We start from the raw sequence: 21,847 nt of genomic DNA on the forward strand, positions 1-21,847 counted from the left end.
TGAAATCCAAGTGACCCAGTGGCTGTGGTACACATACGCATGGGATGGCCACTGTGAACATGAACGCACCTGTAAGTACCTTCTTTTATCAAGCACAGGTGTAAAGATGGGAAAGACAATAAAGGAATTCAGACTGTTTGATTTGATCATTTTTGACCAATTTCCATGTTTCTCCAGTTGTGTGAGGGAGGAGGAACAGTGAGAGTGGGAGTGGTTCTGACTGCACTCACAGGTAAAGCAAAGACAAAAATATATAATCTGTAAATTTGCTATCCTGTCTCAGAAATGTGTGTTTACACATTTGTTTTCTTGTGTTTGGGTTAAGACTATGTATTTATTGGTGAGGAAGGACGTGGTTTGGACTACAAGTCGGGAAAGAATAAGGTCAAACATTTGGATTTGCTTGAATCAACATTTAGCTATTTGCTTTCTGAAGCCTCTGTGATGTTGTCTCACGGTTGTAATGTGTGTTTCAATCAGGAAGCAAAATCCTTCTCCTTTGACCAAGTTGTGACTGTTGACAACATACAGGTACCAAAGGGCCTCCGACCTCTGATTTACATCAGTTTGAACTTTACAGCTTTTTATTACCAAAGCTTTTGGAATGTCTGGAAACTAAAAGCCTGAATATACATCTGCAGATGTTCTACCCAGAGTTCCTGCAGCCTCTCACTGAGTCCATATCCGGTGGTTACAATGGAGCGCTGCTGATATGTGGAGCCTCCACAGAGAAGATTAGCGCTCTGATTGACCAAACTATCATCAAACAGGTGGAGCTCAAAACAGAACTCCTCTTAATATTGGCAGATTTGATCTATAACAATTCATCTCACCGCTGACTATCATAGGTCTTGGCAGATCTGTTTAGTCGTGTGTTGTCACAAGGGGAAGAGGAGTTGTTCATCTCAGTGTCGTCCGTTCAGGTTTGTCCTTCTATTCATTAGCATCACCATGAATGATATCAGACACAATATGGTGCAGGATAACTGATGTTTGTCAATGTCAGTTTTACCCAGATGACAATGCTGTGGATCTCCTGAGCCCCAGGAGACAGAGTCTAAAACTTGTGGTTCACCCCGTCCTTGGGAAGTGAGTTCAGCTGATGACCATCGATACATCAAACTACAACAAACGCATACGTACTGCCCATGTACATTTACCTAGTATGAAGTGTAAACCAAAGGATTAGTCATTGTTTATTTTCTCAGTCTTGTAGGAGGTTTATGTGAGGTGTGTGTGTGCTCAGCGGAAGAAGCCTATACTCTGTATGAAACATGCACGGAGAGCCTGAAGGCCGATGGAGGATCCATCTCAAGCAGGTAAAGCACAGGTCAAATAAACTCTAGCCATGCAATCCATTAACTACATGACTTTGAATGGATTATTTACTGTCGGCAGCCTCTATAAAACTAAGTGTCTTACTGTCACATTAGTGATTGGATCGTCACACAGTAAATGTGTCTCTGTGTTTTGTCCTGAGCTTCATGAATGAATTGACTTGTCATTGTCTCTACATGTTCGTCGTGGCGCGTGTGCCTCCCTCAGATGTAGTTCCCTGTTCTCAGTGGCTGTTGAGTGGAAACTTCACCCAGAGGAGGCGGAGCCGGAGGTCTGCCGCAGCAGGCTGCAGCTGTTCAGACTGGCAGGAGGAGCCGGCAGGACCGACCTCAGAGGGTCAGTCCTGTACTCAATTACAGTCAGCTATCTATTACATGGGCCAGAGGAACTGAAAATGATATGCTGATGTTCAGCTAAATGGTTCAGCAGTATTCTGACTGATTGGAGATGTTCCTGGGGAATTAAAGAGGTCCAAGGAATTATGCTGGAGGAGGAAATGCTATTAAATGGAACTGAAGCATTGGTTTAAACCTATTAACCCTTTTTTTCAGTATTCCCTTTAAAAAGTATCTTAAACAGTCACAGTTGGAAAAGCCCAGGTGTATATATGTTTTAGGGTCAAGTCAAATGAACAATGAAGACATTTGCTTCCCATGTAAACAATGTTATTATCAACATTGTGCAAGATCATCTGCCATGGAGACTTTAATTCACCCAGATTTCATATACATTGTATCACATTCATAAACAAGGTGCATCAAGACTATTTATCATGGGAATCTGAAAAGCTTCACGGTCTTCATTTTTATCTCAACACCCAGAGCCTCCTCACATAAAGCATGCCAAGTGTGAAGTAGGCCTCTTAAAATACAGAACCATGACAACATGGCTCATCATTTTCTACCACACACACTCTCCAGAGTCAGCCCACTGGTGAAGGTTGTGGACCAAACCCAACGGGAAGCCACATCAAATGACAAGATTCTCCCTTTCCTCCTAAATGATGCCTTAACAGGAAACAGCAGGACAGCCCTCATTTACTGTATTAACCCTCAAGGTAAGTGTTCCTCTGAGCCCGGCCACACCAAATTACCCATAATCCCTTGAGCATAGAAATGACTTGTCTTTATCCATGAGGTCTTCTAGATGACGAGACCCCCTCCGCTTTAGCTTTGGCCCAGAAAGCGAGTGGTTTGGTCACCAAGGCCACTGTTTATCGCTGGTTTCCAAGAGCAACCGAGCAAAAGATCAGAGATAGCATCGTGGACCAAAGAAACATAATGATGTCGCAGGGCGGAAGCGAAGTTCACAACACCTTCAGGCTAGCAGAGCTGACCCAAAACCTGCAGGTAATTCATTAAATAAACCTATAAAGAAATAGTGCTTATAGAGATACCTGTAGAGACTAAATTAGAGCATTGAAATGCATTCTGCCGTCTTTCACACAGATTGTGAAAAGTCAGTCTTGGGAGAAGAGGAGAGAAGAGTCAAAGAAGATAAAAGGCAAAACACAGGTTCCTACTAAACATTTCCATAAAGTTTAACAAAATGATAACAGATTGTGTGTTCCCAACATTATGAAATGAGTACCATTTTTTGCATTGATTTGGCAGAGTTGTCGGCCTCCAAATAGCAATGTGCACAGCAGTGATGACAGAGAGAGTACAGACCCAATGAAACACTTACAAGCCCAACTGAAACAAGAAATGGAAGAACATATCAGAGGTAATTTGCTGTGATATTAAAATATGTTCATGTATAGGTACATCCATGATATTGAGTGTGTTTCTCATATCCACAGAGGGTAAAGGGGATGTAGAGAAAGTGCAGGAGAGAGTAGGAAGAATCCAGCAGTTGAGGGATACCCTCAGAGAGGAAACACTGAAGAGCGGGGCGGCTACAGAGCAATCTGACCTCTGCCAACAAGTAATGCTCTCTATCAATTAAATGTGATTTTGTATGCCTATATATCTGAGTGGTTTCTGTGTTTACAAGGCTTTGTGGATACCCATTAAACATATTAACAAGATGTATGTGTGTGAGAGTGGGTTACCCACACTCAGCCATTTATTTTGCTAATTTAAGTCTCAGTTGGAACACAGCAAAGCACAAGAACAGAGGAGGCAACTTAAGGAGGACCACTTGAGATTAATTCAGGAGGAGGTGGAGAAGATGGAGAGAGACTTGGCCCAGGAACCGCTACTGGTGAGATAATGAGATACGCTGTTTAACATTAAAGTTTGTGATCTATCTTAGCTGAGGATGCTGAGTCAGTTTGAATTAATGCAAGGCTGGATTTATGGTGGGCAGTGGAAACTACTGCATTTGCAACTATATTCTGTTATTCCCTTGCATTTTTATGGTTTCATCCATTCCTCTGCTAGACAGAAGGCCCCCAGAGAGAGCTGCTGGTGCTGACCAGAGAGAGGCGAGTCCTGGTGCTGCAGATAGAGGCCCTGCGTGCTGAGGCCCAGCAGGCTGAGCAAGACCTGCAGAATCAATATCAACACCACAAAACAGAGCTGCATTGTCTGAGAGAGGAGAGCCTGCAGGTTGGGAGAGTACACAGTTTGAGAGAACACCAATTCAAATGTCACTTTTTCCATTTCATTTGTTTATTACTAGTTTTCTAGTCTCCTTCAACAATATGGCCAATTCATTTTCTGTTTTACTGCAGGTGTTCAGAGTGTTTCGTCAGGTAAGTGAGGAGCAGAGGACGATATCAGAGAGCAGATACAGAAGTGTGTTGCTGGAAGCTGTGCAGGATGCAGTCTACCTCTCAGCCCAGAACCAGCAGCTGCAGGCCGACAACAAACAGCTCCGTAAAGGTGTGTGTATGTTCCTCAACCAGACTGCATGTTATGTTTGAGCTGGAACTTCCCCTGAAGTCAAATGTTGCACAGAGGCCCAGATATGATTCTCCCTCCCAGCATTCAAACTCCCATTTTTCTTTTACAGCATTGGGAGAGTTTAAGGATACTCTTGCTGTGCGGGGTGATCCTATGGCTGAACCGTTATCCCAACAACATTGAATGTATAACTGGAATATGTTTAATGTTTATCAATCAGCGTGCTTGATGTAAATCATTAGAAATAAACTAGTTTTTGACAGTTTATTGGTTATCATGAACACACTTTGACATTGTTCTTGGCAGAGAATGAAATACAAAAAGTATACTAGCAGCACTCTTCAGAAATGTTTCACTGAAGATACGATAATCCTGATTTATTTTAGTTTGATTGCATCAGTGTAAAAAAATGTGAATTAAATTAAAAAAAAACTTGTTATTTGTCAAAGTAGGGTTCAGCTGACAAATGTTCACATGATATGGTTTGTTACAAATAAAAATATGCATTGGATTCTGGATCAGAAAACAAATCACATCTGAAAAAACTAGAAAAAAAATGCACAGACTGTAATGAGTTCAACGGGCCTTGTGGTTCAGCCATTAACTATCTGTAGTACATGAAAGCTGCCAGTCCAATCATAGAAATGGGGAGGAGGAAAAAGGGTGTGAGCTGCAGCCCCAAGATGGCCCAAGACAACAGAGCGTTCACCAACATGGAGCAGGAAATGACAAACAGTCTGGTGATCCCACTGCCGTGCTTGAGCACCACAGACATCAGAAGTCCGTTAGCTGCCTGCCCTGCTATGATGGCCCAAACCACCCCAGAGTATCCCTCCAGAAAGCTCTTTTCACCTACTACAAATGAGAAGGAGGAGATCCCATTTATAGCCACACCAAACACATAGAGGTAGATATTCTGCAAGCTGAGGGGCAGCTTCTGGCTCTTTAGCACCCTCTCTGTGTAAACTGCTGCAAGCCCTGAAACCAAGCAGTACACCAGCACAAGGAAAATACCCCACACTGTGATATGAAGCCTGGGACCTTCCTCAGCTTCCGCCCTCTCACGGTCCCCTAGATCCAGGCTGCTGTAGCTGTGACACACCCCTGCAGCCATGAGGAGCCCCAGGGCCAACCACTGAGAAGGCCGGAGCCTCTTGCTCAGGCAGAAGGAGTACAACAGGGCCGTGGAGGCAATTTTCAGGTTCGAAAGGACTTGGTATGAGCTGGGGTCCATGTAGTCCTGCATGAGAACTACCAGGTTGTTGTTGAGGGCGTAGAGTATCGCAGGGACTGCATAGGGGGCCACACGGACTAGAGGTGGAGCCGCATGTAAGGTGGACGTACCCCCGGTTGACACGAGAGTCGCCAGAGAAATCAAGAGTTTGGATAACTCGATCATTAAAACACATGAGGAGGGGTTGAAAGGGACTTGGCCGTCTACCTTGGTGAGAGCAATGAGTGGTGCATGAGAGCCATAGATAAGGACCATCAGCCCAAACAGGACACCCCACAGAATCCTTCTCCTCCACTGTCTCCTAATCCTTGCTGGGGAACTGGGCCCCACATTCTGGATCACAATCATCCTCAATGATTCAAAATAAACAATTTTCTCTACTAGTTATAGTGCAAAAAAAGAAAAAGAATCTCAACCATTCAAATATCTATTCTAAATTACTTCTGCATTATTCTCTGTATAACTTTGAGTATGTATTTTGATGGGAGCAATAAGTGTATGAGACATTTGCTGGAAATGTGAGAAATCTGATCAAAACATTAAAACATTGTAGGATCAAAGTCTTCCACTCAGTGTTAATGTCACACCGACACAAGCGGAAATGAAACGGCAGTATTTAACTGAACCCACAAAGCAATATGCAAATAAAAAACATCAGGCCAATACTTTGATGTCTCAATGAAATTTCAGTTGTATCATTAAATGCATAGTCCAGTCTTGAAGGCTGGTCCGTCACAAGCCACTGACAAGACAGCAGCAGTATTTCTGTCTCTTGTGCCCTTTCAGTCACTGACCAGTCTAGCAGTCAGCCCGAATCATTTTGGTCCTTTTTTACAGCTGTTAATATATTCTTTCAAAGTCCTTTCAACGTTGGGCACTTGGTAGTTCTGTGCCGCGTAAATGCCAGTGATTGTTCCCAGCAGCACTCCCAGGAAGGCAGAGGAGCGTAGCTTGGCTACCACATAGCCAGCCAGAAAGCCTTTCAGAAATGGCGATCCCAACACTGAGCCTCCCTTTAAGATTACGAGATGGGCAGAATTATTATTATACAGTCCCAGCACAGACAACAGATGGGTGAATAATATCTAACATATTTACAGCACAAAAAGGGGAGCATAGGTATCACAATCGTAACATATAGTCAACAATGTAAGAAAAAATCATAAGGGGACAAAACTAAACAAATAAACTCCATCACCTTCTGTACGGGGTAAATGTATTGTAATTTCAAAAATACCAAACGTGTTTGTGCTTATTTACACTTATATTTATTTGCCGTGAGAATTACACACTCCATCCCAAAAACAACAATGTACACCACTGGCGAGGTCGATTATCAGGGGCACCGTTAACAACTTACCTGAGGGATTCCTACAGAAACCTCGTTCTCCACGCGCCTCTGGATCTCCTCCAACTGGTTTTTGAGCCGCGTCAGGTCTTTTAACTGTTTCAGAGGATCCTATAATGAAAGCAATAACTCATTTAAATTAGGAAACAGTGTACCAATGCCACCGTTAATCTAATTGAGGATAGCTTGCGTCCCTGTACAACATAGCCTAACGTTAGTCACTGAAGAGCTTCTGCAACAAAACGGCAGTCTCTCGAAATTTGCTGGTTTGCTAATTGCAACATAACTTACCCGGCTCAGTGATCGATTAACTTAATTTATAAACTACCATGGCCGCGGTGACTTAATTTGATAGCCAATTGCCTGCAAGAAGACACCTCTGTTGTCCTCCTCTAGCAGTTGCTGTGCTCTGACGAAACATGAAGGTAAAACATTTGAAAACCATTAACACAGTAACTCACTCACCTTGTCATCCGCCATGTTTGCTCAGAGTGATGATCGGCGTTCGGCTCGTCAGCCTGGATTTATTTTTGCTTCAGCTCGATTAATTTGGCCTGGGATAAAATAAGATACAAATGTATTCATCCCGAGGAAAGGCGCTCCCTCGCCAGTGACTTGTTGCCTTAATTTGGTAGTGTGAAAAACCAGATTAGTTAATTTAGCACACTGACACCAATACATACGATAATAAACCCCGGGCGGGTTGGAGTAACTTCATGGAAGATGCATTTGGCGTCAGCAAATGTAACGCTAACGTAAAACCAGTAGAGGGGAATAAAAGCCTACGGGACGCACGCGACGCATTACTTTCACGTGTCAAAAACGTCTACCGTGATTGGCCCGTACTTGTTTATTACGACATTTTATTGGTTGAAGACCATGGCAACAAACCGCCATGTTTTTTACAAATCGACGAACACGGAGGCTACTTTACAGACATGTATGCATCGCAACTCATTGATTGAATATGAAGCTCAGGTGGATTTCACCATTACTTTCCGCCGGCACGAGGCCTGACTTTGTCAGCGACTTCTAAAGGTCGTTCAGAGCAGTTTGTAGCGCCTCGGGTCGTCGTAGGTAAGGCTTCAATAAGAAGGCATTTCATTGGATAGCTCTAACTGTGCAGGCAGTATAAGCACACGCTATTACACCTACTTTTGAAGCAGGGAAGGACGGATGCATTTAACATGTTTGCTCTTTATTAGTCTCACAAGAGCATGACACGTTTGGTGTATTTTTAAGACACTTCTGTGCTATATTCTCTCTGCATGAAGTTACAGCCCGTAGTCAAAATGCCATTCTGTGGCTTTTACTTGACATGTTATCTCTGTGTGCCTCTTATCGACTGGAATATAGCTACACGCTGAGCTATGATACACTTCAGAAATCAAGTTATGTTGTTAAAGTATGATTAATGCTGCTCTAGTACGTGTCTGATGTGCCGTCTACAAATTAGGAGGTTAAAAGCGTAGTATTACGCAAAGCAATGTATATTTATTAAACCTATATTTAGCTAAAATGTATGCAGTCTGATACAACATCCCTGTAATAAACTGTACTTTAATGAAGGCTCAAACATAAACAAGCGACTAATCACATCATATTTTTAAAGTTGGCTTGAGGTCTTTGGAGATCATGGAGAAAGTGGAGGTGTTTGAGGTTGTGAAAGTGACTGAGGAGGTTGAGAGCTACTACAGCCAAATGGAGGTGACTATTCCAAAAAAGAGGAAGAGCAAAGATCAAGAAGACAGTGCTGAGAAACCTAAAAAGCCTAGGTAATGTACATAGTCCAAAGGATCTTCACTCACAGCTGTTACAATATAATGCAAATTATGACCCTGTCTTAAACAGGGATTGGTTCTCTACAAGTAAAATGTCTCCCTCACTGTCATGTACTGATTGATGATGTGGCATGTCTGTCTGTATGTCTGTTTTAGGTCTGCCTACCTGCTATACTACTTTGATCTTCATCAGATTATGCAAAAGGAAATCCCGAATCTACCACAGTCAGAGATCAACAAAAGAATCAGCGAGAGCTGGAAAAGGCTCAGTGTAGCTGAGAGAGGCTACTATCTGGAGAAGGCCAAGTCTGAGAACGAGGGCATAGACACTGTAAGATGCATCCTCAACTACTTTTTGACTTGAATACAACCTGTTAATAACATTAGAATCAACTTACCTGTTCTGAAGGGAATTCAAATGTTTATTTTGATATCTTTCTATCGTCTGAATATCTTGTGTTGATGTGTATGATGGTTCCTAGTCTCCAAGAGATACTCAATCGTGGTGATGCCAAGTAATGCACAATAAGTTCTAAACAGTTTAAGGCTCATTAATAACCTAAATGATCCGAAAGTGCAAAACGATTAGCAGAAAACTCTATGATAAACTAAACATACTAGGATAAACTAGGATGTCTAGGATAAACTAGGATGTCAAAGGGATGGATCTGTGGATAGCTATGAACAATATTCTCGATTGTGCTTTTTCCTCAGTCTTCTCTCAGCCCCTCCAAAGATCTGCCAGGCTTCCGCAAAATCCTCCCCAGAGCCAGTTACTTTCTCTTGTCCAAAGGCTGCTCCTCAAATCAGCAGCTAGCAGGCGCTCAGTCAGAGTTGAGCTTGGAGGCTCTGGACTCTCCAGTAGAGGGAGGTCTGCCTTCAGTCCTTCTCCCCCATGAGCCCCAATTCACATCTCTTGAGTTGGACAGTGAGGTGGAGCTTTCTGAGCAATCCATTGTTGTCAACAACATAGCAGAGGAAACAGAAGTGGTGTCTAATCCCACAGACTCCCAAGGCATCCCTCGCTGCTCATCCTCCTCTGTTTCATGCAAAGCCCAGTCCTCTATAGACGGCCACATCTCACAGGGCTCTGGTGGCCTTACAGCAAATGGTGTCACTCTAAAAGGAAATGAGAAGACAGTTGCTGCTCGTGGTTATGTTGGAGCGATGGTGCAGCAGATACAGGGGGAAATGACACATGTGGTTTCCATTGTACCCACACAGGTGAGACTCGAATGTCTTTATACCACTTAGCAGAATGAGCTTAATTTACTCAAGAATTATTTACCATTTTAATCACAGAAAGTGTTTTAACTAATGCAGTGAAATGATTTGTCCATCAATTTAGAACCGGCTAGAGTCCAAGTCTTTGCCAGGTGTCAGCTCTGGAGGGCCAGTGATGATGGTCCCTTTCGGAGCCAACACAGAACAAAGTGCCAAACCTTCCTATAAAATGGTAAGCACCCACATTATCCATCCACTGTACAAATGTCAATACTGAAATTGGCAAGCAAAGAGTCTAATAATGTCATTATTTAGATTTAAAATGATCGGGGTGGCCATAGCAGCTAGGAGACACAAACCTCCATGCTTTGCTCTTTTTTGCAGTCTGTTAAGACATACACCCGAAGAGGTCGAGGGAGGTGTCTAAATCCTGGCTGTTCATTTGTTTATGTCACCCGCCACAAGCCACCAAAGTGTCCTGAATGCGGGAACCACTTGGGTGGAAAATGGATCCCTGCTGTAAGTATCAAACAACATCTGCACAAACAGTTTGGGTTGCTCAATCTTATAAGAACATCTTGGAGTTGCACAACGATTCAGCCTCCAGTTTTTACCTGCAGCTCAAGTCAGTTAACCTTGTCTGCATTTATATGTTAGGCAAAGAAGACACAAGAGAACGAACCTGCATCCAAGCAATTGCCACAGAAAGCTGAAACCAAGACTAATGAAAGGTGCCAAGCCACACCTCCCTCGGCTCAGGAGGGGAATGCAGATGTCAGTGAAACAAACGCCACTGGGAGCAAAAAAGTAGGGCAAGTTCAACGGCGCTCCAAAAAGCAGTGTGCAGTTCCAGCTGCAAAGCCACCAGAGGGCAGCAGCACCAAGAAGCAGGAAAAAACCAAGCAAGCAACCATGAAATTGTAATGCTGTTTTTTTGGGGGGGGGGGTTCTGTTTGCCACATCTCGATCTCGATAACATATTGACCATGTGGACTGTGACAGTTGTGTGAAAAACTGCTGTATTTTCAGATTAGTGCTGATATATACAATACTTGGGATACACGTGATAAATGATTTTAAATGATTGTTTATTTGAAAAGCTGAACTGTATAAAAGTGTGTGATTGAAACCTTCAAATTATGAAGGTTTCAATCATACCCGAAAATATGGATGGAATACGATTAGGAGACATTTGTGTGTTGTTATTGCAGCTGTTTCTTTTCACTCATAGTTTTTGAGAGTATTTCAGCAAAGCCTTTTTGTTTTACACCATCAATCTTTCTCAAAATTACTCTTTCATATATTGTTGCAAATATAAAAGCAAAACTGATATGACTGAAATCTACTTTGTTGCAGTGTTAAAAAAAAAGGTTAATTTCTGCATTACATAGGCTTCCTTTATAATTTCAATTAAGTCTCGTAATCGGCAGTTCTGACTACCCATTACTTGCAGCCAAAAGTATTTTTAAGAAACAGTTATGTCTTACTGAAGTGTATTGCAGCTGTTGTCATTGCAGGTCTGGATGATTGTGTGTATTACACTTGATGTACTTTCATTCTGTCGTTGAGTAGACAGATAAAAGGCCGTCTTCAGAGCACAACTGGCCAAAGTCAAGACAGAAGCAATGCTGCTGTTCAGAAGAGGCCTGTGAGACCCATACTTCCTGCATACTACAACACAGGTGCTCTAAAACACGCAGCACACAGGCAATATTGTTAAGCTGTTATCATATCGATTTACATATTGGCTTGTGTTTGTATTACTAGGCCGGGCTTTGTTCCAGATCATAACTGTCCCACCTGACAAAGGAAAGATTCAGAGTGCCAACGACAATAAATCATCAACTGGTACTGTGAATCATTTGATTTGTATTATATTTGATTAAATGCAATCTTTTAGTTTGTTGTTTGGATACAGTTTAATTGTATGTTCAGTCAGTGCTTTGTTATTTTCATAATATATGGTATTATACAGAAAGGAATTGAAATAGGTGACTGCACTTTCTGAGGTCACAGCTCTCAGCTGATGCGGTCATTGTCTAACCACAGTGCCTCGAGAGAGTTTCTCAGGTCTCAAACCCAGCACTTTGAAGCAACTCGGCCATACGGTCCCAACAACGGTAGCAAAGCAGGTTAGCACACACACACACACACACACACACACACACACAGACAGACAGACAGACAGACACACAGACAGACAGACACACAGACAGACAGACAGACAGACAGACAGACAGACAGACAGACAGACAGACAGACAGACAGACAGACAGACAGACAGACAGACAGACAGACAGACAGACAGACAGACAGACAGACAGACAGACAGACAGACAGACAGACAGACAGACAGACAGACAGACAGACAGACAGACAGACAGACAGACAGACAGACAGACAGACAGACAGACAGACAGACAGACAGACAGACAGACAGACAGACAGACAGACAGACAGACAGACAGACAGACAGACAGACAGACAGACAGACAGACAGACAGACAGACAGACAGACAGACAGACAGACAGACAGACAGACAGACAGACAGACAGACAGACAGACAGACAGACAGACAGACAGACAGACAGACAGACAGACAGACAGACAGACAGACAGACAGACAGACAGACAGACAGACAGACAGACAGACAGACAGACAGACAGACAGACAGACAGACAGACAGACAGACAGACAGACAGACAGACAGACAGACAGACAGACAGACAGACAGACAGACAGACAGACAGACAGACAGACAGACAGACAGACAGACAGACAGACAGACAGACAGACAGACAGACAGACAGACAGACAGACAGACAGACAGACAGACAGACAGACAGACAGACAGACAGACAGACAGACAGACAGACAGACAGACAGACAGACAGACAGACAGACAGACAGACAGACAGACAGACAGACAGACAGACAGACAGACAGACAGACAGACAGACAGACAGACAGACAGACAGACAGACAGACAGACAGACAGACAGACAGACAGACAGACAGACAGACAGACAGACAGACAGACAGACAGACAGACAGACAGACAGACAGACAGACAGACAGACAGACAGACAGGTTCAGATTTGATCCAATATTGTCTTTTTCCGTATGCCTTTCGTAGGACTCTTCTGTCCCAGCAGGTGGAAGCCAGCCAATGTGTTCAATGGTTGATAAGGGAGTGAATATCGTGTCATTCGTGCCTTTCAAACAACACACCATTTCCAGCTTTGTCAGTATACTACTATAAATTACACTAAATGTTCCTATGTAATGTATATTTGTTTCTGGATATCCGCTTTTTCTTGATTTGTGGGTAATTCTTGCTCTTCTTTGTTCTTTTAGGATTTGGGACTGTCTACAGCTCGAGGAAGGGGTCGATGTAAGAACACGTCCTGTGACTATATGTACAAGAACAGACACAAACCTGCAGTGTGTCCTAAGTGTGGCTGTGTGCTGACCCAGAGGAACGCCAAGGGAACAAAGGTGAACCCTTACTTCCTTCAGATTGTCCAGAAGTTTAGTATTAGCTTTAGTATCTCTTGCCCTTATGAGTCTCAGAGCAACCATGGATCTGCCTCTGCCTCTTAGCATCAATACATCCATTTAAGACTGATGACAACAGCCCTTTCATGTTAAGTCATTAATCTTTGCAGTATTAGTAGGTCCCATAAATGTGGTGTACATCAACTAAAAGCTGGGAATCTGACGATTAATTTGAGTTGTTCTAGTCATAAATCAGAAAATGTTATGAATGATTTAAAATATATTGTGGTGTGTAAAAGGGCGTAGAATATTATGATAGAAGTATATGATGTCCATTGCCATGCTCACTCATGTCTCATAAGTGGTTGCAGCAATGTGTGTGTTGATACCATTTGTTTAACCGATTTGGTGCTAAATGTAAACACAATTTACCAATTAAGAATTCATAAAAATGCTAGAAATAAAAGTAAAATCTCTACAAAATACCAGATGACGACACCAAGACCATGAGGAATACCATAGAAAAATCCATGCTCTGATTTGGTCTCTTAAATTTGACATATGGAGATTCCTGCAGGAATTGCATTTAGCAAGTAGACAGCAGCAGTTCTGCTATGGTAACTGCTCAGAAACGCCCTTATTGTTATCATACCTAAGAACGCCAGACATCGTCCGAATGCCCTCGGTCTCTTGTTCGTGGTTGTAAAGTTTCATGAAGCTGTGATCCCAGAGGTCACAACAGGCCTTCCCCCCCCCCCCCCCCCCCCCCCCCCCCCGATGTGAGGTCCCGGGACAGGGATGTCGTATGTGTACAGATTGTTAAGCCCTCTGAGGCAAATTTGTGATATTGGGCTATACAAAATAAACTGAATTGAAATTAATTGAAAGGCCATTTTCCCTGTGTCAACATTTAGCCTGATTTTAGAGTGTTATTTAATCCCCTTTGACACGGTTGGTACCGATGGATGGATTCCTTGATACCAGTTTCTTTTCTCTAGCGTTAAAACTGACGATGCAACCTCTTGAAGACAGTAATATCGTCCTGGTGTCAGGGTTAATGACGATTTCTTTTTTCCTTTTGTCAGTCCGAGACTCTGCTCGATCCGTACCAGACCCTGAGTCCTGCTCAGAAGGACATCCAGCGCCAAAACACCCTGCAGTTTCTGCACCGTTCCCTGCAGATTCCTGAGAGCGAGACTGAGCTTCAGGAAACGTTGACCCTCATCCAGGAGCTCAACAGTCTCCAGATCGTCTTGGTTCAACCATGTGGACAGGAGCACGGGGACAACTTGGAGACGGAGACGCTGGTGGAGTCCGGGTGGCCTCAGTTCTATGAGTCAGCAGCAACTCACTGTGGCTTGTGTAGCTATCCTCTCTTCAAAGGAGGTCAGAGGTGAGAAGATGGGTCTCTGTATTCTAACCATCCTGCCCCTGGTACCATCATGCTGTGTTGATGTTCTCCTCCCTAATGTATCCTCAAAAATGTGTGTGTGTCTTTGTGTACATCTCAGTACCGTCGCAGGACAAGAGGACTGCTGGCTGCTGACTGAGACTCTGATCCAGACAGCCACTCTTCAGCTCAAGGTGTGTCTCAACGTTCAGTGTCTGGCTCTGCACAGCTTCACTGACCTACATCCAGGTAAACGGCACCACAAGTAATGAAGCCTCATAGTTTTAGATTACTCTTGGTTCGTTGTCCTCCATCGTGTTCCAAGCGATTTGTTCAGAATTTCTCAAATCAAATGATGCTTGTACTTCTGGGAATTATGGTACTTCTGTTTCATGATTTTCAGAAGTACACTGATTGTTTCATGGTGGAAACTTCTGCATATACAAAAGTATTGCTGAGACTTTTAATCATTCGGTATTTTGTTGATTGGCCAAAAGGGGACACCACAACTATGAACTGTGTATAAAGTAACATTTCAGTAAAAAAATACTTGACCCCTTTTTTCTTGCAATAGCCTTTTGTCACACATTTTAAGATTAAGATGTGGCTAGTAAATATTTCAGAACCAGCATTATGGCACATTTTGAGATCGAAACTTTCACTTGCTTAGTATAAGACTCTAAGTATATATTGGCTGCAGCTTTCCACACTGTTCTTTTATTTGTGTGCACAGTATACTGTATGTGTTGCTCATGTATTCATGGTTATAACACTTAACTGTGGTATGGCCGGATGTCAGCTTTCTCTGTTAATTGAATGATGATTCTTTTTGTGACAGGTTTGTTCAACATTGGGAACAGACTGCTTGTAAGTATTGACCTGTTTCTGAAGATCAGGTCCTGTATCAAACAGGGCCAAGCCCCCCCTCAGGCAGCCAGGACCATACTAGACCACACCCCCAATCACCCTGGTAAACACTCGATTCAACTACATACGTGAATTCTTAATTTGAAAATGTTGCCATATTGGATCTTCTCTGTCTTCCGTTTGTCACTCAGTGCACGCTCTGAGTCCAGAGGAGATGTCTCAAATCCAGGAGCTTCTCCTGAGTGGCTACTGGGCCTTTGAGTGTCTGACGGTGCGCGATTACAACGACATGATCTGCGGCATTTGTGGTGTTGCCCCCAAACTGGAGATTGCACAGCGATACACAAGCAACGTACTGGAGCTAAAGAATGTGGAGGTGAGAGATTAATATAAAAAATGTAGGTGGTCATTAACAAATTTAGAGAGACGGTATCATAAAGTATTATTTCCACATGTATAACCTATAGAAAGTAAGCTTGTGAAGATGTTGGGTGTACTGTAGTGACCGCTTCACTAGCTTACACACATGTTGTTCTGTCCAGTTTACTTGGCCTGAGTTTTCAGTCTCGGATGAGGTACACGTGGACGACTTCTGGCTGACAATGGAAAGTGAGGCTATCGAGCAAGCAACTTTCCCCACGGACATCCCCATCACACGAGTGGATGCTTCCATCATCGCTCCCTTCATTCCTCCGCTGATGAGGAGTCCCACTGTCATCAACACAGAGAAGGACAAGGTCCTGTCACACTCACAGCCGCCCTCAGGTACAGGATTTCTTTAAACCACCGCTGAATGTGTATTATATTGTTTTGGAGTCTGAAATAATGACGATGTGGCTTAGAGAATGAGATGAAAAAAGATGATGGCATTCAGATGGATGGTATGCTGTGTTTGATGGTGCAAATGTCAGGGTTCCAGTTTCAACTTATTGTATGTTAAGTGTTACTTGTTGAGTTATCCTCTCATGTTTAATGATTTCTGTGAGTAATAGTTTTCATACGTTACAAGTTGCTTATATGGACCATTTAAAAAAATATATATTTTAAGAGAGTCGTTCATCTGTTTTAGGAGATCCATCAGTTTTGGTGCGTCTCATTCATGATGGTCAGCTAAGACTCGACAAGCTAGAAGAGCACAGTGAGAACGAGCTGAGAACAATACTGGACCGCTGTGCAGCGAGTATCACCCCAGACTCCACTAAGGTGAGTGAGTGAGAAGTTAGCACTCTATATCCAGCAGTCAATGATCTGCGGCCTTCCTGCTGCGGACAACATGCTGGACTCAGTCGGCAAAGCCTTAAAGCCCGGCTCCTGCTGCTACACAGGTCCCTTTTCAGCGTTTATTATATTGAACCGGTCCCTTGACACACCAACACAGACACACAGACAGACAGTCAGACAGACAGTCCGAACTTGCTTGAGATGACTAGAAGTCAACATGTTGAATGTAAAATACTAGCTAGTATACAAGTGGGATAAGTTCTTGGTCTAAATGAACAGTAACCCCCCCCCCCCCACACACCTGCACCCTCGGGCTGGTAAGACCTTTGTTAGCATGTTGGTTTGCTTGATATGATGGTTGAAAGATGATTTCCTTACTCCTATTTGTGTGGGGTCTTGCTTAATTAAAAGCCTCCTTTCTTTCTCCTTCTGAGTTAGAATGAGCTGCTGGGGTCCCTGATCTCCTTGTACACACTTGTTCATGGTGGCCTCTCCACGGCCCCACAACCCCCTCCACACCTCACTGCTGGCAGGCTGTCCAAGGTCTGCCCCCACAAGGTAAAAACAGCAGCTAGGTCATATGTGAAAAACAAATATATAGCCCTGTTCAGATCTGCCATTAACATGTGTCTGTGTGACCCGATCATCAGTGGACAGCTCCACCTCCAAATTTGGTTGGAGCAATCGGACCTCAGTGCATCCTCAATGTCTCTTGGTTGCATTCTCAAGGGTACTTTGAGCTGTCCACTTTGATCTGACCACCCACGCATACTGCCAGGTCTGAACAGGGCCAAAGTCAGATCAAACTTAAATGTCCCCTGAGTAATTTCAAGTGTCTCGTGTTACTCATCTTTTGCCCTCCAGGTGGTGTGCGGCTCTAAGTACTTGGTGAGAGGAGAGACGGCTCGAGACCACGTAGACCTGCTGCTGTCCTCCCGCTACTGGCCCCCAGTCTACGTTAGTGACTGTGCCCGTCAGGTGGCGCTCTGTGCTGACATGCAGTACCCAGAACTGGCAACCCAGATGTGGAGCAGGAACCAAGGCTGCTTCTCTGACCCTTTCGAAAAGCCGGAGGTGAGTGAAATTAAAATCAAATGATCTATTTAGGAAATCCCATGTGCTTTAAAAAAAAAAACAAAGCTTAAAAAACAAAACAAATTAATGTTTAGAGTCAGACCTGTCAATTCAGCTCAAGTAAAATTGAGATTAAATTTAGTTTTACGAATTTTGTGGTTGGTTTTAGCCTTTTACATCCAGTATAAGAAATCACAGATTAGGCCTGTAATAAAGTCCATCTATTTCTATCAGGAAGACTGTCTCATAGTGTGTGCATATACTTGTTTCTTTGATAAAGGTGCATACTGTGTTGCTGTCTTTAGTTTGTGTCATGTGCTGAGCTACAAGAGCAGCCGTACAGCGCTGACCTTTCGTTGGTAGCCGAGAACCAGCAGGTCCACCCCATCACCAAATCTTCGAGTTGCTGGCTGGTTCATCCTCCTGAAGCAGCCCAGGAGCCTCCTGCTCCATTAGAGCACCACTCAATAGCCCTCTGCAGAGATCTGGAGCCCTACGTCCACCTGATTGCTGAGCTGGCGAAAGAGGAGGAGGACGAAGGTAAAGAACCGAAAGCTGAGGATGACGAAGGTGAAGAACCGAGAGCTGAGGATGACGAAGGGGAAGAACCGAAACCTGAGGATGACGTAGGTGAAGAACCGAAACCTGAGGATGACGTAGGTGAAGAACCGAAACCTGAGGATGACGAAGGTGAAGAACCGAATGCTGAGGATGACGAAGCTGAAGAACCGAGAGCTGAGGATGACAAAGGTGAAGAACCGAGAGCTGAGGATGACTCCGCCTTGAACTCAGAGGACTGTTACTCGGTCAGTCGTGCGCGGTGCCAACCTGCAGTTTTCAAAAACACAGCTTATTACTACCTTTACAACCGTCTGGTAGACTTCTTCACCAGCAGAGACATTGTGAGCCAGCAGATCAACTATGTGGTAAAGGCCTGCCAACCGGGAGAGGTCGTGATCAGGGATGCTCTGTACCGACTGGGAGTGGCACAGATCAACACAGAGAAAGAGGGAAATGAAGGAAGTGGAGTGGAGGGACAGACGCAAGAGGTAGGGACAGACACATATGAGGTTGAGCTTCCTGAATAGAAATGTTCAGGATGGACAATCAACATGGACGGCCTGAATGTAAAGATGGCTGCATGCAAAGACAGGAGTGCAGATAATAACAGAGACATGAGGTGGCCATGAGGAGAGAAGCAAGTGCTACCAGAAGGAGCCAAGAATCTGGAGGCGACACGGTGCTGTCCACAATTCACTGTTGTAGATGACTTTCTCCTGAATTGACGTGTACAACAGCACCGTTCATTACCTTAACAGTGTATTTCTGATGTGAGGAAATATCAGCCGTGTTTACTGTGAAGAGACAAGTACAGGGAACAAGGTCATATCCTTAGCCATCTCAAACTACAGTAACAGGGAGGGTGAGAGTGAGTATAAGTCAAGATGATGGAGACTAAATGTCAAGATTATTATTTCAAATGACTAAAGGAATGTAACAATATCTTGTGTTTTTTACTATTAGGGTGACAAGAAGTGAAAGTTTGAGTAAAGGTGGTCTTTCCTGTCACTCAAATAATGTAAACAGGATTTTAATAACTCTTCTAATTCAAGCCTGAATGTATTTATTATTTAACCATGAATATAGTACGTTGTATTTATTACCGCTTTTATGTCCAGAAACATTTCTGCATTTACCTGCTAGTCTTTTGGACTGAGAAGAGAAGTAATGATGAATGTGTATCTGTCGATTGTACTGAATCATAATGTGGTGATGGATCTTTTGTATTGTGTCTTCTTCTCAATGGAGATCCATTCAAGGATGCAAGTGATTGTCTTCATTTCCAATCGACAGTCAGCCTTTGAGAATGAACTGAAGATATTTTAATAGATCTGCCTTACTTTTTGTCACCGATGCTTTGCTTAACAAGACTTAAAGTGTTCAATAGGAGACACCTGAAGACATCACAGCAGCCATGTATATTATGTAGATAAAGAAAATAGCTTAAACAATTATCTTGTAAATGAAACTGCTGATGTAACAAATGGATATGAATGAATAATTAAATAAATCATTACGTTTATAGATAATAAGAAATCATTGTCTGGTGAACATTTAGAATATGGAGGAGCAATATTTATGTGATTTTAACAGTGATGAAACTTCTCTGAATTTGGCTTTCACCACAAATGTCTTTTATAACTTGTCAGAAGTGGTGGACGGTGGAGAGAGCCTCAACCTCATGTTGGCTACCACAAACATAACACGAGAGGGTTTGCATCCATGTGTCTTCATCATAACTACCTGCTAAAATAACCATTGTTCTCATTCCAGAGTAGAAAATATTTAATGTATTTTATTATTATTTTTAATGCTTTGAATAACCACTTTTTTAAACGGCACGCCTTGTCAGGATTGTAGATACACTGGACATCTGTATAAAGTGCTTAGGGGACTTTGACTCCACTAAGGTTTAAAAAGAAATATTGTGTCTTTTTTATTCAATAACATGGCTGTTCTTTGCAGAATAACGTTTTAGCTTTAAATATGATTCAGTGTTATAGTTTGCTTAACACCACCGTAGCCAGCTGAACCCGTCCAATTTCATTGTGAGTACTCTGACTTTAAGTTCTTTTAAATGCTCAAGAAAATTCAACAGGTTGGCATATTTGAATTAACATCATTTAATTAAAGTGAACCACCAACAAAACACATACATGTTACAGTTTAAATCTTCACTTATTGTATCACAGTAGAATTGAGTTCAGGATTTATGCTGAACTATGAGAAACGTCAACACAAAGCCTGGTAATATTTGTTTGTCTGTTGCTGATAAGATCATTGAAATGATGACGACAAAATGCCACAGTTATTAGAAATAAATCATTCTGAGGCAACTGAAGGAAAGAACAGATGAAGACAACAAAGGCACTGTATAGATCATTATGCTTTACTTAAGCTTTGTAATATGTTAGTTTCTTGATGGATAACTGAACAGAGACTGTTGTTCAAAATGAACCATAGAAAGTATGGAACCCCATAAAGTGTCCAAAAGTGGTGGGCTCCTTCAAAACAGAAATATGACTTTAGCTGAAACGGGGAAAAAGGCATTTAGACTTTCCGTAGTCTCAGCGGCGGAATGAATACTTCCCTCCAAAGATGTCAGAGTTGCAATGTTCACAGATACTGTGGAAAATGTTCCAGAGGAAATGCAGATTGGACGTTATCAAATACAAAAAGGGAAGTGAGGAGAGATAAACATAAAGGCAGTACAGTTCAGTGAGGTACAACAAAGAAAAACTCAAAATAGCTGACGTATAAAATATCATAATCTCTTAGTATATAAAAATGTTACATTCTGAAGTTTTAATGGTAAAGCTTCATTCAAAGCCTCTGCAGTTTTTCACTGATTTAATTTGCAGCTTTTGCTCCGATTGTCTCATTTGCACAAAAAATAACACACAACGTGACATACTGATGAACTACCATCTACTCTACAACATTCCAGCGAATATAAAGATAATTCTTGATTTACATCATGAGATATATACATTATCTGACATCTCACTTGTGATTTACTCAGATGCAAGCACATCTGAAAGGCCTGGAGTCACCCAGACTCAGTGTGTCTCTCACATAGCGTATATGTTGTTCTAAAGTCGTCAAACTGTTGGCAGTGTAGGCTGACTGCTACATTATAGGCGTACGTGAGGTTTACTTCCTAACACTCGTCTGATTCTACAGGAAATTAAGATTAAGTTGTGCTACTAAAAAGAAGGGGAACATTTTTTTTTTCACATTGTTTGTCTGATCCATAAGAGATCCACAGATGTCTCTGCTCAGTTCAGTTGTATTGCCTGCTCCTAAATTACACCGAGCACTGCTTCATTTATTAGGTTGAAGTGGAACAATCACATGTTTCCACCAACTGACAGCTGCTTTAAGTGTGTCTCAAGAAATACAGCTATGACCAAAGCACAGACAGGAAAACAACATGGTCATTCTTTTCCTTCTCCACGGT

General features: G+C 42.7%; 3 protein-coding genes across 9 annotated transcripts; 2 read left to right on the top strand and 1 right to left on the bottom strand.

The window, feature by feature from the left end:
• Positions 1 to 4,370, top strand: LOC117737931 (kinesin-like protein KIN-4C). Its single transcript, XM_034544186.1, has 17 exons — positions 1 to 71; positions 178 to 232; positions 326 to 384; positions 481 to 531; positions 642 to 770; positions 849 to 923; positions 1,007 to 1,089; positions 1,546 to 1,674; positions 2,259 to 2,395; positions 2,485 to 2,687; positions 2,787 to 2,852; positions 2,952 to 3,063; positions 3,140 to 3,264; positions 3,424 to 3,543; positions 3,723 to 3,890; positions 4,016 to 4,166; positions 4,297 to 4,370. Exons 1-17 carry the CDS (start codon positions 45 to 47, stop codon positions 4,368 to 4,370), a joined length of 1,764 nt encoding a protein of 587 aa, XP_034400077.1. The 5' UTR covers positions 1 to 44.
• Positions 4,371 to 4,437: 67 nt separating this feature from the next.
• Positions 4,438 to 7,571, bottom strand: LOC117737290 (SLC35A4 upstream open reading frame protein-like). Of its 3 annotated transcripts, XM_034543116.1 has the most exons (4): positions 7,453 to 7,530; positions 7,235 to 7,323; positions 6,782 to 6,880; positions 4,438 to 6,434 (listed from the first exon to the last, which is right to left on the bottom strand). In XM_034543116.1, exons 2-4 carry the CDS (start codon positions 7,247 to 7,249, stop codon positions 6,237 to 6,239), a joined length of 312 nt encoding a protein of 103 aa, XP_034399007.1. In that variant the 5' UTR covers positions 7,250 to 7,323; positions 7,453 to 7,530; the 3' UTR covers positions 4,438 to 6,236. The 3 variants fall into 3 exon arrangements, with proteins under 3 accessions (XP_034399007.1, XP_034399006.1, XP_034399005.1); XM_034543115.1 differs by having other exon boundaries at positions 7,235 to 7,571; XM_034543114.1 differs by lacking the exons at positions 7,235 to 7,323; positions 7,453 to 7,530 and having other exon boundaries at positions 6,782 to 6,882.
• Positions 7,572 to 7,642: 71 nt separating this feature from the next.
• On the top strand, positions 7,643 to 20,310 carry hmgxb3 (HMG box domain containing 3). 5 transcript variants are annotated; one of them, XM_034543108.1, is made up of 21 exons: positions 7,643 to 7,846; positions 8,382 to 8,544; positions 8,707 to 8,881; positions 9,265 to 9,774; positions 9,899 to 10,006; positions 10,159 to 10,293; positions 10,432 to 10,694; positions 11,347 to 11,456; positions 11,542 to 11,622; positions 11,824 to 11,906; positions 12,913 to 13,020; positions 13,134 to 13,274; positions 14,360 to 14,667; positions 14,786 to 14,913; positions 15,503 to 15,634; positions 15,723 to 15,907; positions 16,074 to 16,296; positions 16,601 to 16,734; positions 17,191 to 17,310; positions 17,617 to 17,826; positions 18,132 to 20,310. In XM_034543108.1, exons 2-21 carry the CDS (start codon positions 8,405 to 8,407, stop codon positions 18,912 to 18,914), a joined length of 4,077 nt encoding a protein of 1,358 aa, XP_034398999.1. In that variant the 5' UTR covers positions 7,643 to 7,846; positions 8,382 to 8,404; the 3' UTR covers positions 18,915 to 20,310. The 5 variants fall into 5 exon arrangements, with proteins under 5 accessions (XP_034398999.1, XP_034399003.1, XP_034399004.1 ...); XM_034543112.1 differs by having other exon boundaries at positions 7,650 to 7,846; positions 18,190 to 18,391; XM_034543113.1 differs by having other exon boundaries at positions 7,650 to 7,846; positions 18,107 to 18,270.
• Positions 20,311 to 21,847: the final 1,537 nt, after the last annotated feature.

The sequence above is a fragment of the Cyclopterus lumpus genome, chromosome 10, assembly GCF_009769545.1.
Source record: "Cyclopterus lumpus isolate fCycLum1 chromosome 10, fCycLum1.pri, whole genome shotgun sequence".
NCBI lineage: Eukaryota > Metazoa > Chordata > Actinopteri > Perciformes > Cyclopteridae > Cyclopterus > Cyclopterus lumpus.

What these genes read in the sequence shown, in the direction of transcription:
- LOC117737931 (XM_034544186.1), top strand. Translation starts at nt 45, where the DNA reads ATGGCCACTGTGAACATGAACGCACCT. An exon ending in TGACTGTTGACAACATACAG is followed by an intron (nt 532 to 641) that starts GTACCAAAGGGC and finishes ATACATCTGCAG; the next exon opens with ATGTTCTACCCAGAGTTCCT. An exon ending in CAACAAACAGCTCCGTAAAG is followed by an intron (nt 4,167 to 4,296) that starts GTGTGTGTATGT and finishes TTTCTTTTACAG; the next exon opens with CATTGGGAGAGTTTAAGGAT.
- LOC117737290 (XM_034543114.1), bottom strand. Translation starts at nt 5,769, where the DNA reads ATGATTGTGATCCAGAATGTGGGGCCCAGTTCCCCAGCAAGGATTAGG.
- hmgxb3 (XM_034543108.1), top strand. Translation starts at nt 8,405, where the DNA reads ATGGAGAAAGTGGAGGTGTTTGAGGTTGTGAAAGTGACTGAGGAGGTT. An exon ending in TCCTGCATACTACAACACAG is followed by an intron (nt 11,457 to 11,541) that starts GTGCTCTAAAAC and finishes TTGTATTACTAG; the next exon opens with GCCGGGCTTTGTTCCAGATC. An exon ending in CAACAACGGTAGCAAAGCAG is followed by an intron (nt 11,907 to 12,912) that starts GTTAGCACACAC and finishes TGCCTTTCGTAG; the next exon opens with GACTCTTCTGTCCCAGCAGG.